General features: G+C 35.6%; 2 protein-coding genes across 2 annotated transcripts in view; one reads left to right on the top strand and one right to left on the bottom strand.

Moving 5' to 3' along the window:
• Positions 1-8,883: 8,883 nt before the first annotated feature.
• Positions 8,884-14,300, top strand: part of LOC139858069 (F-box protein At3g07870-like) — a 93,995-nt gene continuing 88,578 nt past the window's right edge. Inside the window, exon 1 of the mRNA XM_071846918.1 lies at positions 8,884-9,831. Within this exon, the coding sequence (XP_071703019.1) occupies positions 8,884-9,831 (948 nt within the window). The remainder of the gene's footprint in view (positions 9,832-14,300) is intronic.
• On the bottom strand, positions 11,047-12,111 carry LOC139860579 (uncharacterized). Its single transcript, XM_071849328.1, has 2 exons — positions 11,994-12,111; positions 11,047-11,904 (listed from the first exon to the last, which is right to left on the bottom strand). Exons 1-2 carry the CDS (start codon positions 12,079-12,081, stop codon positions 11,108-11,110), a joined length of 885 nt encoding a protein of 294 aa, XP_071705429.1. The 5' UTR covers positions 12,082-12,111; the 3' UTR covers positions 11,047-11,107.

The raw sequence follows: 14,300 nt of genomic DNA, 5'->3' as shown, positions 1-14,300 counted from the left end.
CGAAGATATGCCCATGACATTAAATAATAAAAGTCCATTTATCCTATTCGGTCACACACATAGGTCAATCGTAAAATTGTTTGATATACCTTCTAATCGAAAATTAGTTTATTAATCATTAGTTAATGGCTAAATAAATTAAGTAAGTTTTTTATGTGTATACATATACTTACAAATCTAAATATGTAGAGATTTGATTAGATTTTGCAAATCATATTTTATATAAGATATAAGATTTGATTTGATTTATAAAATATGATTTGATTTTGTAAATCTTATTTTATATAAAGATTTGATTTTGCAAATCTTTCTAAATCTTTATTTATTACATTTGTACTAGATGTATTAATTGTATCAATTATGTAATATATAATACCAAGTCTTGGTATTGGAAAAGTAATGAAAAAGATACAAAAACACACATACAAAAATGCTATTTTTCTTTCTTATTTTCAAGTAACCAAAAATACTTGGAATCTAAAATTGGGTTCGGTTTTTGGTGGAAATAACGAAGAAGAAAATATCCGTTAAGTAGAAGGTATAGATCGAAGCAAGGTTGGACTTTGGGTGTCTACCGTTTAGAGGAACTCTTCTTTGGGTTTTCAAATTCGATCTTCAAAAGGCTACAAAGGTTGTATTCTAATCTTCTCTTGTTCGGTTTCGTTAATTTGTTTTGTTTGCTAAATTTTTGTACAATGATGCGTGGAAGAGTATGATTTTGTAAAGTTTTAAAAATGCTTTCACTCGCTTTGAATTTGTATCATACTCCAACAGTGGTATCCGAGCCATCTTGTACAAGTTTTAGCAAACTAATGTACTCTATGATAATCGGTTTTGATGAGTGTGTTGTGCATGATTCTTGGAGATGATTATGCATAACAAACATGCACAACTATTATCATGATTTGTGTATTTATGTTTCCTAAATAACATTTGAATCTTGGGTTTTGGCAAAATGTTAAATGGTTAATCTCATTTTTTAAAGGTTTTTTTCAGCTTGAACAGTCTGTCTTTGATGGACTGTTTCGAGGCTTTAAACTCAATATTTTCTTATGAAGTCAATTGCATTTGAAAGCTAACTGAAAGAACTTAAATTTGAAAAAAAATCATCGAAAATGGATTAGAAATGAGTAAGATATGACCATTTAAAGTTGATGTATGAATCTGTCCAAAATCCGAAAATTTTAATAGTAGCCTTGTTGTTGACTATTAAAGATTCAATGTTTAGGAAAATAAAGTACATAAATTATATTCATGTTTTACATGAAATGAGAAAATTAAAATTGTTAATTTTAGACTTTATGCCTTGTTAAAAAGTGAATAAATCTCCAACATATTTTGATTCACTTAATATGTTTGTTTGGATGGTTTTGGCATGAAAATCATACTTACAAATACGAAGTGGGTTTACATACATACATAAGTTATGTAAACAAGGATTGATTATTTTGTGTGCCATTAAGTGTTTAAATCAATCCTTATCGAAACATGTTTCATGAAAATGGATATTTGGCACTCCATTTGTTATGTATGTGATTGTTGTGTGAAATCGGTAGTATTTGCCTCAATAAAACCCTTGTGTGGATGTTTAGTTTATGATTTAATTTATTATTTATTCAGAATGAATGTAATAATTTATTAAACGGCTTGCATGTCGTGTTTATTATTTATTCGGGATAAATGTAATAATTTATTAAACGACTTGCATGTCGTCTTTCTATTTATATTGTATTTGTAGTAGTATAGAAAATAGAATAGTTATTTTGTAAAATAATGCAACCAAGATTGGAATCAAGAAGATGATGTTCACAAGGCGGCCCGTCCGAGCATTTAATGGATATGGCGGTTTTAGTGGGAGCCAATTCTCACACAAGGTTATGTCCCTAGTTGACCAAGTTTTTCCGTGTGTTGGCTCACCGGAAAAACGCATAGGACTCGAGGCATATTACCGATAATTGCGTGCCATGATTATTATTGTGTTCTTATTTGTCTATGCCATGCTAGCTAGAAAATTAGTATAGAAACAAAATACAATAATCACTTAAAATGGTTTGGTTAAAATTCGTTTAACAAACGCAACACGCAATACATTATTAGCAAATGTTTTAAAATGCAATAAACTACTTTTGCTAAAAGAAAACAAAACCCCGTTTTTAATGTAAACTTTACGCTACCCATGAGTAGTATATACATCCGAACCTTCTACCTGTTAGAGTTCGCGATACCCGAGAGTCTTGGGCCGAACTTTAGTTGGGTGTTAGGAAGGGTGAGGTGAATTTCGCGATACCCGAGAGTCTTGGGCCGGATTTTACGTGTATCTATCACGGACGGTTTACAATCTGAAATCGTGGTTTGCGGTAAACACGCCACGAGGAAGGATTAGCGTAGAAGGGATTAAACATGCCAAGTGAAATAATTGATTATCACTAAATCCTGCAGAACCTAAGAACTTCATAATGGATAAAATTGGTAATATAGTTACCTACCTAAATAGCTTATGATTGGCGATCCGCGGTAAACCCGTCGTTACCATTAGTGAAATATGGATCTTAGCCTTGTTAATTATAATTGTTTGAATATTGAACACACTTGGGTAATTATCTTAACAAGGATTAAACATATCAAACTAACTAATACAACTTACTTTAAAAATATGATAGATGTCTGCAACAAACACAAATCCTACTCCGTCATCAATCACTAATTTTTGCCTTAAAGGGCTCCTCGAAAAGGACAAGCTTACGGGCTTGAACTACATAGAATGGCTTCGCAACTTAAGAATTGCTCTTAGGATGGAAGGAAAGATCAGGGCAATTGAGGAACCCTTACCGGCAGAACCCGGATCGAGAGCTACTCAAGCGGCTAGGGACGAGTTTGAAAAACGTCGTTCCGAGTCTAATGAGGTAGCATGCTTGATGTTGGCGACCATGTCTCCGGAGCTCCAAAAGGGCATGGAGAGCTTAGGGTCGTACGACATGCTTAACCAACTTAAGGACATATTCCAACAACAAGCAAAGCAAGAAAGGTTTGACACCGTGAAAGCTCTCGTATCTTGTAAAATGGCAACGGGAAGTAGCGTTAGTGTCCATGTACTACAAATGAAAGGGTACATAGACCGGCTGAAGCGCCTTGGTTTTTCCATAAGTCAGGAGCTTGCAACGGATTTTATCCTGAACTCACTGACTAGTGCATATGAAGGATTCATTATGAACTATAATATGAACAATATGGTGAAAACAATCATGGAGCTCCATGGCATGTTGAAAACCGCTGAGGCTAACATGGCCAAAGCTAAACCCGCAACTACTGTTCTAGCCATTCGTGAAGGTGGGATCAAGAAGAAGAAAAACAAAACAAAGGGCAAGAACAAGGGCAAGGGTAAGGTTGGCACGTCCAACTTCAAACCTTAACCTAAGGGCATTGCTAACTCTTCTACTTCAAAGATCCCGTAAACCAAGTCTCCTGAAGAAGCAATATGCTTTCATTGTGGGGATAAAGGACATTGGAGGCGCAATTATGCTAAGTACTTGAAGGAACTTAATGAACTACGGGCTAAGGGAGTCGTCGTACCTTCAGGTTTGTTCATGATTGAACTAAACAATACTACTATTTCTAATTCCTGGGTATTGGACACAGGATGTGGTACTCACATTTGTACAAATGTGCAGGGACTCACAAGAAGTAGGAAGCTGAAGACCGGAGAGCTCAATCTAATCATGGGGAATAAGAACATTGCCTCTGTTGATATGATTGGAGAATATAAGCTCACTTTTGATTCTGGTCTATGTATTGTTTTGTCTAATGTTTGCTATAGTGCCGAAATGGCAAGAAACATTATATCATTTAATGCTTTATTTAATGATGGTTTTGATTTTAGTTTTGATAATGGATCAATACTTGTTTACAAGAATGGAATATTTTATTTCAAATCTAGTCCTTGTAGAGGTATCTTGGAAACAACAATAAAGCTAAATGATAGTTCAATCTATAATGTTGATTCATCCAAAGATGGTTTGGATAAAACGTATCTATGGCATTGTCGTTTAGGCCATATAAACAAGAAACGCATAGCAAAACTCCAAACATATGGAATTTTAGAATCATTTGATGTTACATCATATGACGAATGTGAATCTTGCTTGTTAGAAAAAATGACAAAAGCACCTTTCACAGGAAACTGTGAAAGGGGTAAGGATCTGTTGGAGTTGATACACACTGATGTGTGTGGTCCATTCAGATCGCCTACTAGACACCAGGAACGAAACTTCGTTACATTTACTGATGACTTCAGTAGATATGGTTATGTTTATTTAATTAAACAAAAGTCTGAAACTTTGGGAGTGTTCAAGGCATACCAAAATGAAGTAGAAAATCAACTGAACAAAAGAATTAAGATTCTCCGATCTGATAGAGATGGTGAATATCTTAATGATGAATTTCGCGATCATCTACGGGGTTGTGGGATAATCTCACAAATAGCTCCTCCTAGAACAACACAACATAATGGTGTGGCTGAAAGGAGGAATCGAACATTACTTGATATGGTTCGATCCATGATGAGCCGCACAAAGCTTCCAATCAGTTTTTGGGGCTATGCCCTACAAACTGCCGCAAGGATCCTTAACCTCATCCCAACCAAGAAAGTTTCTAAAACACCTTATGAGATATGGCATGGTAAAACTGTGTCTCTCTCATATCTAAGAATCTGGGGTTGTGAGGCTTACGTTCGTCGTGAAGCTCAAGATAAACTTGAAACCAGATCCGAAAAGTATTTATTTGTTGGTTACCCGACTGATTCTTTTGGATATTTATTTTACAACCCTACTGAGAACAAAGTCTTTGTGTCCAGAAGGGGAGTCTTCCTTGAAAAGGATCTCATATCAAAAGGAACCAGTGGGAGCAAAATTGACCTTGAATAAATTCAAGAATCAACCGACATGGAAACTGATATTGGAACCGATTCTCCTCAAGAGGTCGACGAGCCTGCAGTTGAAAGAGAAACTGACCTACAGTCACCACCCATACGTAGATCTGATAGAGTGCGTCGATCACCAAAGAAATATAATTTACACATATTTGAGGGTGACGACGAAAATATAGATTCTGATGAACCTATTACCTATCAGGAAGCAATGACAGGCCCCGAGTCTGTCAAATGGAAGGAGGCTATGGACAACGAGATCCAATCCATGCATGATAATCAATTCTGGACCTTGATTAATCATATACCAGGTACTAAAACCATTAGGTGTAAGTGGGTCTTCAAGAAGAAGACCGATATGGATGGAAATGTACACACATTCAAAGCCAGACTGGTGGCTAAGAGTTACACGCAACAATATGGTGTAGACTATGATGAAACTTTTTCACCAGTAGCTATGTTGAAATCCATTAGAATACTTCTTGCCATAGCTGCATTTTATGACTACGAGATATGGTAAGTGGATGTAAAAACAGCTTTCCTTAATGGTAAGCTAACAGAGGATGTGTTTATGACACAACGTGAGGGTTATGTACATCCTAAGTATCCTAATAGTGTGTGCAAGCTTCAAAAGTTCATTTATGGACTTAAACAAGCTTCTCGTAGCTGGAATCTTTGCTTTAATGAGAAAATCAAAGAATTTGGTTTTATCAAAATCGAAGAATCTCGTAGCTGTGAACCATCCAGGCATAGTTGGATGGCCACCAACACTTTCAATGAAGGTGAGGTCACGGGTTCGATTCCCTTCAAGGCACTTCAAACGCTTGGGGCGAACTTAAGAGACCAATAGCCTGAGGATGCTTTACCTGGTAGCGGTGGAGGGTTGGCTTGCCGTTTACCCGGGGTTTACCCGCTGCGGGGGGGGGGGGGGGGGGGGGGGGGGGGGGCCAATGTGCCCGTTCGTAGTAGGGGTTCCTCGTAAAAAAAAAAAAAAAAAAAAAAAAAAGATGAGCCATGTGTCTATATTAGGTCTAGTGGGAGTGTTGTAGTCTTCCTTGTACTATATGTCGATGACATATTACTCATGGGAAACGATATCCCGACATTGAAAGATGTCAAAGCTTGGCTAGGGAAATGTTTCTCCATGAAAGACATAGGAGATGCATCATATATTTTGGGAATAAAGATCTATCGAGATAGGTCAAGGAGATTAATTGGGCTAAACCAAAGTGCATATATAGATAAGATACTGAAGAAATTCGGTATACATAACTCCAAGAAAGGGTGTGTTCCTATGAACCCTGGAATGATATTGAGCAAGTCTCAATGTCCTAATTCTGACTTGGAGTCAGCTACCATGAGTCGGAATCCATATGCTTCAGCTATAGGATCGATCATGTATGCGATGATATGCACTAGGCCTGACGTGTCGTATGTACTAAGCATGACTAGTCGTTATCAGGTCAATCCCGGTGAAGCTCATTGGATAGCAGTCAAGAACATTCTAAAGTATCTTAGGAGGACTAAAGAGATGTTCTTGGTCTATGGTGGGAATGACGAGCTGAGCGTCAAAGGATACTCTGACGCCAGTTTCCAATCAGATAGAGATGATTGCTCTTCACAATCAGGATTTGTATTTATGTTGAACGGTGGAGCCGTCACATGGAGAAGTGGCTAGCAAAGTACTAAGAACTTGGCTGATCCTTTCACCAAGCCTTTGCCACAGACTAAGCATGATGCTCATAGCATGTCTATTGGCATTCGTGTCATTGATGATAAAGTTTGATTGTATTTTTATGTTAAGTTTGAAACTTTAAACATTGGGCAATAATATATGTTGCAATTGATCTGATGATTAATATATTGAGATTATATTATACGCACGATGCGATCATTTCATTGTATATTGCCATGTTTCATTTTGCATGTTTTAACTTCCAATGAATATTATTTCATAAACTTCCACAGTCGGTCATTCTCTAAGGAAGAGAGAATTGAATTAAGGCTGCTATGAAGTGTAGTAATATAGGCTTATATGAAACTACATCCATGAGGAACTTGATAGTTGATTCAAGGTTCTGGAATGACCACACTTAGACATTACTTCATGGTTTTAAGTCAAAAGGTAAGCTCTAAGATGGCAACATCATTTATCCTAGAGTGGATATGTATGAGAAATCTTGACACAAACTATGTTATACTTTGACCTGTTTCTAACGCTGTGCGTAAATGCCGGTCATAAGGGAGCAGATTGGGTATATCATGGAATGTGGTGGATGTCTATACAGTTGAAGCAATTTGTTCCTTCTTCTTTAAGCGAGTTTAAGCGATATCTCTGGGCCCCTCGTTGATTTGTGCTGAATTAAATGCATGACCATGCTACGACTGAATTAATGCAATTGAGTTTATTTGATCACCACAAATCTCCATCGGGAAACATAATCTTGAACGATGATGATTGACACTTAACCATATCACACGTTCATATAGATATCTTGAACAAAAGGATGATTGATATAAATCAAAATATAGGAGTGTAACGTAGCAGACTAGTTGTTACACATGGTGTGTCTTTTAAGACAGACCAATATTATTAATGTCTGTGCAAGTGGAAGTCTGTTGGAAATATGTTCTCGGGTTGGCTACAGTTCGACCGTGGTTTGACCGTGGTGCATATATTCCGAAGATATGCCAATGACATTAAATAATAAAAGTTCATTTATCCTATTCGGTCACACACAAAGGCCAATCGTAAAATTGTTTGATATACCTTCTAATCGGAAATTAGTTTATTAATCATTAGTTAATGGTTAAATAAATTAAGTAAGTTTTTTATGTGTATATATATACTTACAAATCTAAATATGTAGAGATTTGATTAGATTTTGCAAATCATATTTTATATAAGATATAAGATTTGATTTGATTTATAAAATATGATTTGATTTTGTAAATTTTATTTTATATAAAGATTTGATTTTGCAAATCTTTTCAAATCTTTATTTATTACATTTGTACTAGATGTATTAATTGTATCAATTATGTAATATATAATACCAAGTCTTGGTATTAGAAAAGTAATGAAAAAAATACAAAAACACACATACAAAAATGCTATTTTTTCTTTCTTATTTTCAAGTAACCAAAAATACTTGGAATCTATAATTGGGTTCGGTTTTTGGTGGAAATAACGAAGAAGAAAATATCCGTTAAGTAGAAGGTATAGATCGAAGCAAGGTTGGAACTTTGGGTGTCTACCGTTTAGAAGAACTCTTCTTTGGGTTTTCAAATTCGATCTTCAAAAGGTTACAAATGTTGTATTCTAATCTTCTCTTGTTCGGTTTCGTTAATTTGTTTTGTTTGCTAAAGTTTTGTACAATGATCCGTGGAAGAGTATGATTTTGTAAAGTTTTAAAAATGCTTCCGCTCGCTTTGAATTTGTATCATACTCCAACATAACCATGTTGATATTTTGATGAAAAAAATGTAGTACGGTTAATAATATTAATATATTTAATTATTGAGAATTAAATTAAAGTGAATAAGATAATCGATGAAAAAATAGAGATAAATAACCTATTGGTAGAATGGTAGTTATTTTTTGTACGTTACTTGTCATGTCAAATGCTAAAAAAAAAAAAAAAAAAAAAATGTGTGAAAAAATTGAGTAGGAGAAGTATATCCGTTATTTTAAGTAAATTTTAATAGTGATTTATTGAAAGAAAATTTTATTTACATAAATTTAGATTGAATGGCCATGAGCTGTTTTAGATGGGTAAATCATGCAACCGCCAGTCACACCGACTTCCTCTCCTCAGAAATGTTCTATTCTTCATACCATTATTATCGCTTTACAAAAATCATCTCCTTCTTTTCTTTTGTATTTTCATAATTTTTTTTTTTTTTTTTTTTGAAAAGCATTTTGTACTTTCATATAAACGATAAACTAAACAAAATAATAAATGTCAGAATACTTTCATGGTGACATGTACCTCCAAATCCTCAAACACCTCCCTCTCAATTCCATCCTCAGATTCCGTACAGTCTGCAAATCATGGAACTCTCTCATCACCAGCAATCATTTTATCTCCACAAATCTCAAACACACCAAATCCGTCAACCAAAACCAACTATTAATCAGGTATTTTGATCGAACACATAAAACCGAACAATACATCGTATCAAAAGATAACGAATCTTTCGATTTACAATTTTCCAGCATTCCGTTCTTCCAATACGCTAGCGAAGTTGGGTGTTTTAGAATTGTTAATTACTGTGACGGTGTAATTTGTTTGAGTAATAACCTATATGAATCCATATACATGGTTATACTATGGAACCCATCCATCCGAAAATCGATACGCGTTTCTATTCCCAAATGCGAACAAATCTTGACTATCGATATGTTAGGGTTTGGCGTTTGTCCCGTAACTCATGATCCAAAAATTGTTAAAATCTCGTATTTGAATGACTTTTCGAGATTGGTGGAGGTTTTTTCAGTTGCATTAGGTGTTTGGAGGAAGCCTAATATTATTGATTGTATGCGTAATCGTTTACGTGAAACGGTTGAGTTTATCTGGTCTCAGGTTTGTTATAATGGGAATATACATTGGGTTGCTTTTGATAAGGAAAAAAGTGTGAGTTTTTGTGGTTTGATCGTGTCGTTTAATTTGGTGGACGAAGCGTTTGATGAAATATCACTACCAGATGGTATACCTAGTCAATGCGTCTCAAATTTGTCGATTAGTATCCGAAAAGATGATCTTGCTTTGCTGGAGTATGATTTGGAAAAAGGTAGGGAATCATGTGATGTATGGGTTATGAAAGAGTATGGTGTTAAGGGATCATGGGAAAAGCTATATGTTGTTCGGTTACCTGGTATTTTAAGAAAAGTGGTCGGCTTTAGGATGAACTAGATTCGGCGCGTTGCTGTGGTTCTCAACATTTTCGTCATAACGTTTTTGCAGTAACGTGTTTTGACAAAACATTTGTTGTATGTATTTAGCATTTTAAAGTTAACGTCGTAATGGTACTTTGAATTAGATTTAGTGTTGATTATTTACTCATTATCCTCACTATATATTTATAAACATTTATTTTTATTATGTTTTTGAGAAGACAAAATTTCATTCCTCGTCCCTGAACTTAACATCGACTTTGACTCCCGGTCCTTTTTCTTTTTTTTGTGCAATCCGAGTCCCCAAACTATGAAAAGGGTACAGCCCTCGTCCCCCCGTCTACTTTCTGTCAAAACCTACCGTTACCCCTTATCACGTGCATGTCATGTGAGGGCATTTTTGTCATTGTTTTCTCTTCTTCTATCATAAAAACCCCCAAAACTTCACCTCACTCTTTATTCCTCGTCCCCAAATTAGGGTTCCATCTTTCCAAAAAGCTACCTGTTCATCTTTCTAAAAAGCGAGCACGCAGGGCGTCAACAAACACATCAAATAACGATGGTTTATTGTAATTGCGGTATACTTGCAGCTCAACGAACGTCAACAACACGAAAGAATCCAGATAGGCGTTTCTTCAGATGTCGAAATCAGGTTCTTCTTTTTGACTAATTTTATTTTAATTTTAGTTCTGATTTTGATGTCGAATCCAGAAATGAGGTTTGATTAAATGCTTTGTAATCTGTTATATTTGCAGTTTTCAGATTGTGGTTTCTTTTGTTGGATTGATCCACCTACTAGGGCTGACGCTATCGGGGATGAGCCACAACAAGATTTGCTTCAATTGGAAAAGCAAAAAACAAGAAGACTAAAGTGGATTATTTTTTTTCATTGGGTTGGAATTATATTGTACTTTATTGTATTTTAAGTTGTCAATGGTGTTGTTTGGGATTGTAAAATGTTGGTAATGTATGCTGAAGTACTGTATGTGCCAATGTTGTGTTTTAACATCAATAAAAATCAATGTTTTGATTCTTTCTCATTGTGTTTGCAAAATAACATCAATTAGCAAGAGAAATAACATCTAATTTAGCTAATGACAAGTACCACATAACAAGTACCAATTTACCAAAAGACAAGTACTAATTAAAGCAATTCATTGTTCGTTACAAAAGTACCAAATTACCAAAAGACAATACACTAGATTGTTCATTACATTAACACCAAATACCAAATAACATTGTTCTAAAGACAAGTAACACAAACCAAAAGACAATAAACAGAATCACATTCAAGGACCACCATTTCCAGTTTTTGCTTTCTTCTTGCTACCTTTACCACTTGATTGCTTGTTGGCACCTTTACCACTTGCTTGCTTTCTTTTCAACCCTTCACCTCCAGTTGGGCAACCCCTTACATTATGACCATATATTCCACACCTTGAACATTTAATACTTGTACCCTTCTTTGACAGCTTTCCTTTATTAACCATGTCATCTTTTTCTTCAAGTGATTTCCTCCTGTTCTTCTTAGGACGACCTGCAGTTGGAATTTTTTTTGGACATACCAAAGTTGTTGGTACTGGAGACTTGACCCACTCAGATTTGCCTTTCACAGGGTTAATGGTATGTGAATAAGTTTGTTCCCAAGTAGATAACCAATAAACAGGATGAACATTTGACTCTAAAACAACATCTTGACTATAAACAGACATGTTCAACATTGCAGCTACTGCATGCTTACAAGGCATGCCTGTAAGCTCCCATTTTCTACAGCTGCAAGTTCTCAAAGTCATGTCAACCACACATTGGTCATGATGATGACCATTCACCTGATACTTATCATCCCCATTCCAAATAACATCACATTTCATTGCTTCTTTCTTTATGTTGTCAAACATCTTAGTGGCAGCTGGTGTAAGTGGCCCTTTAGACTTTGAGATTGTTGTTCTAACATTAGCAATTCTTTTCATCAAATATGTTCTGATATACTCCAAAGCAGTAATGATTGGCTTGTCTCTAGCCTCACATAGCCATCTATTTAGCACTTCACAATGATTGTTTAACAATATGTCTGAATGTGCACGCCCTATGGGACAGTATATTTAAAACTTTAATAAAATGCAACTGTAAATGGTACCAAACTATGAATTTAAAGGAAATAAAGACCAATTTTACCTGTAAAATGACTTCTTGCCCATTGTGCAGGTTGTATTTTAGAAAGATACAGATGTGCAGGTTCACTAAAATCTTTAAACTCAGCCATTCTCCTTTCAAACTGAGGTACAGTGGTGGCACTTGCACAATTGCATAAGCAAGAGGGTATATTCCATTATTGGAGTCAAGACCAACAGCTGTTAACATAAAACCACTAGCTGGTTCTTTCATAAAAGCTCCATCCAAACCAAGAAGATCTCTTCCAATAGCATTAAAACCTCTTTTCAATGGACCCAAACATATGTAAATCCTTTTGAACACTCTTGTCATTGATGATGGTGTATCACAATCTTTTGACCTCCAAATCCTTCTCTAATTGGGCTTTCACTGCTTTCACTGGGATTTCTGGGTTTGTTTGTAAATGATCAACCAACTGTTTAGAAAGTAATTTTGATGTACATTGCCTAATTATTCTTGATTCAAAACAATCATGCCGATCTCTGTATGTTTTAACCACCCATGTATCTGCATTAGGTTCCTTGGACACATGTAAAACCCAGTCACATTCAATGTGCTTTGCCCTATGATGTGATTTTTTATTCTTATCTTTATTGGGTGTAGTGGGTGTATTTGTCTTTTTCCCTTTATTTCCCACCTTTAATTTGGTCCCACTAGTCTCACCTACCTTCACATCTTTTGAAGTTTGACCAGACTCTTTCCAAACAACACCCTCACACCTTGCCCTCACTCTAATCTTGTCATTTTTCACTATTACCAGATTCCTTCTACTCTCAACTGCATGCAAATTTATTGCTTCTGTAACCTCTGCCTTAGTTCCAAACTCTTGACCATGAATGAACCTAATAGTACCAACTCCAATTGGTCTTTCCTGCTCTTGTGCCTTCAATTGTTTAATTTTTTTTTTCCTCATAAAACCAGGGTCATCCTCATCACCAATATCACTATCAAATTGATCAATACCAAAAACTTCATTATCAACATAGTCATCCTTTTGTGCTTCAGTAGGTTGTTTGGTTGAATTTCCCATGTATTCAACATCAATATCAATATTGTTTACAAATTCTCTCATGTCAACAAACTCATCAAATATATCATTCTCTTCATCTACAATAAACTCAGCATCATCTTCATCATCATCATTATCACTTTCAATTAATGCCTCAGGCTGATCATCTTCAACACCTTCTTCACTAACTACTGGAGCTTCACTAGAAAGGACCACTGGTTCATCATCTTCAACATTATTAGCTTCATCCCTAATTACTGAAACTTCACATGCAGGGTCCAATGGAACTTCACTAACTACTGGAACTTCACTAGATAGCACCAATGGTTCATCATCTTCAACATTATTAGCTTCATCCATTACTACTGGAACTTCACATGCAGGGACCAATGGAACTTCACTAACTGTTACTTCAGCTCCTTCTACAACTAGCTTCTTAGCAACTTTGCTTTTTTTACCTTTTAGTTTTTTCTTAACTGTTATTTCCTCTTCCTCAACTATCTCCTTTAGCACAAATTTACTTCTACCAGCTGGACTAACAAACTCAGGCACAATCACCTTTGGGTTGAGTTCATGTTCTGTGTAAACAGACATTTCCACAACCCTATTCTTCTTCCTACTTTCTTTGACATATTTAAGCATATTTCTAACATCATCATCTGAACCTAATGGTTCTAAACCAAAATCAAGGTCACTACCAGGCCTAAGAAAGTGATATACTATCACCTTGAAACCATCATATCCCAAGTCCTGAATGAGATGGTCAAGCTCATGTATTGAAAACATATCCATGTCAATAAAATCAATGTAACTTACTTTCCCATTCACATATTCCCTTCCTGGAGCATCAGTAAACTCTCCACCATGATGAATCTTTAGTGTAAACAGTAAATCATCACACCCTGTTACGAATAAAACACAAAATAAAATGTAAAAAATTAGGGTTTAAAATGATATCGAGTGTGAAATTACAGAACAAAAAATGCAATTAAGATACACAGATACTCACCGTAAATAAATCCAAGATCATAATCAGGATCTATAGGTCGAATTGTGTAATCCATCGAATACGAGCCTCAGGATCGTTAAAGAAGAACTTGACCTAATTTGGGGACGAGGAATAAAGAGTGAGGTGAAGTTTTGGGGGTTTTTATGATAGAAGAAGAAAATACAATGACAAAAATGCCCTCACATGACATGCACGTGATAAGGGGTAACGGTAGGTTTTGACAGAAAGTAGACGGGGGGACGAGGGCTGTACCCTTTTCATAGTTTGGGGACTCGGATTGTACAAAAAAAAG

Source organism: Rutidosis leptorrhynchoides, chromosome 7 (assembly GCF_046630445.1).
Source record: "Rutidosis leptorrhynchoides isolate AG116_Rl617_1_P2 chromosome 7, CSIRO_AGI_Rlap_v1, whole genome shotgun sequence".
In the NCBI taxonomy this organism is placed as follows: domain Eukaryota; kingdom Viridiplantae; phylum Streptophyta; class Magnoliopsida; order Asterales; family Asteraceae; genus Rutidosis; species Rutidosis leptorrhynchoides.
This window is presented reverse-complemented; position numbering and strand designations above follow the sequence as displayed.

Excerpts from the sequence above, each read along its gene's own strand:
- LOC139860579 (XM_071849328.1), bottom strand. The coding sequence starts at position 12,081 with ATGGCTGAGTTTAAAGATTTTAGTGAACCTGCACATCTGTATCTTTCT. Across the intron at positions 11,905-11,993 it reads GGCAAGAAGTCATTTTACAG|GGCGTGCACATTCAGACATA; the intron begins GTAAAATTGGTC and ends ACTGTCCCATAG.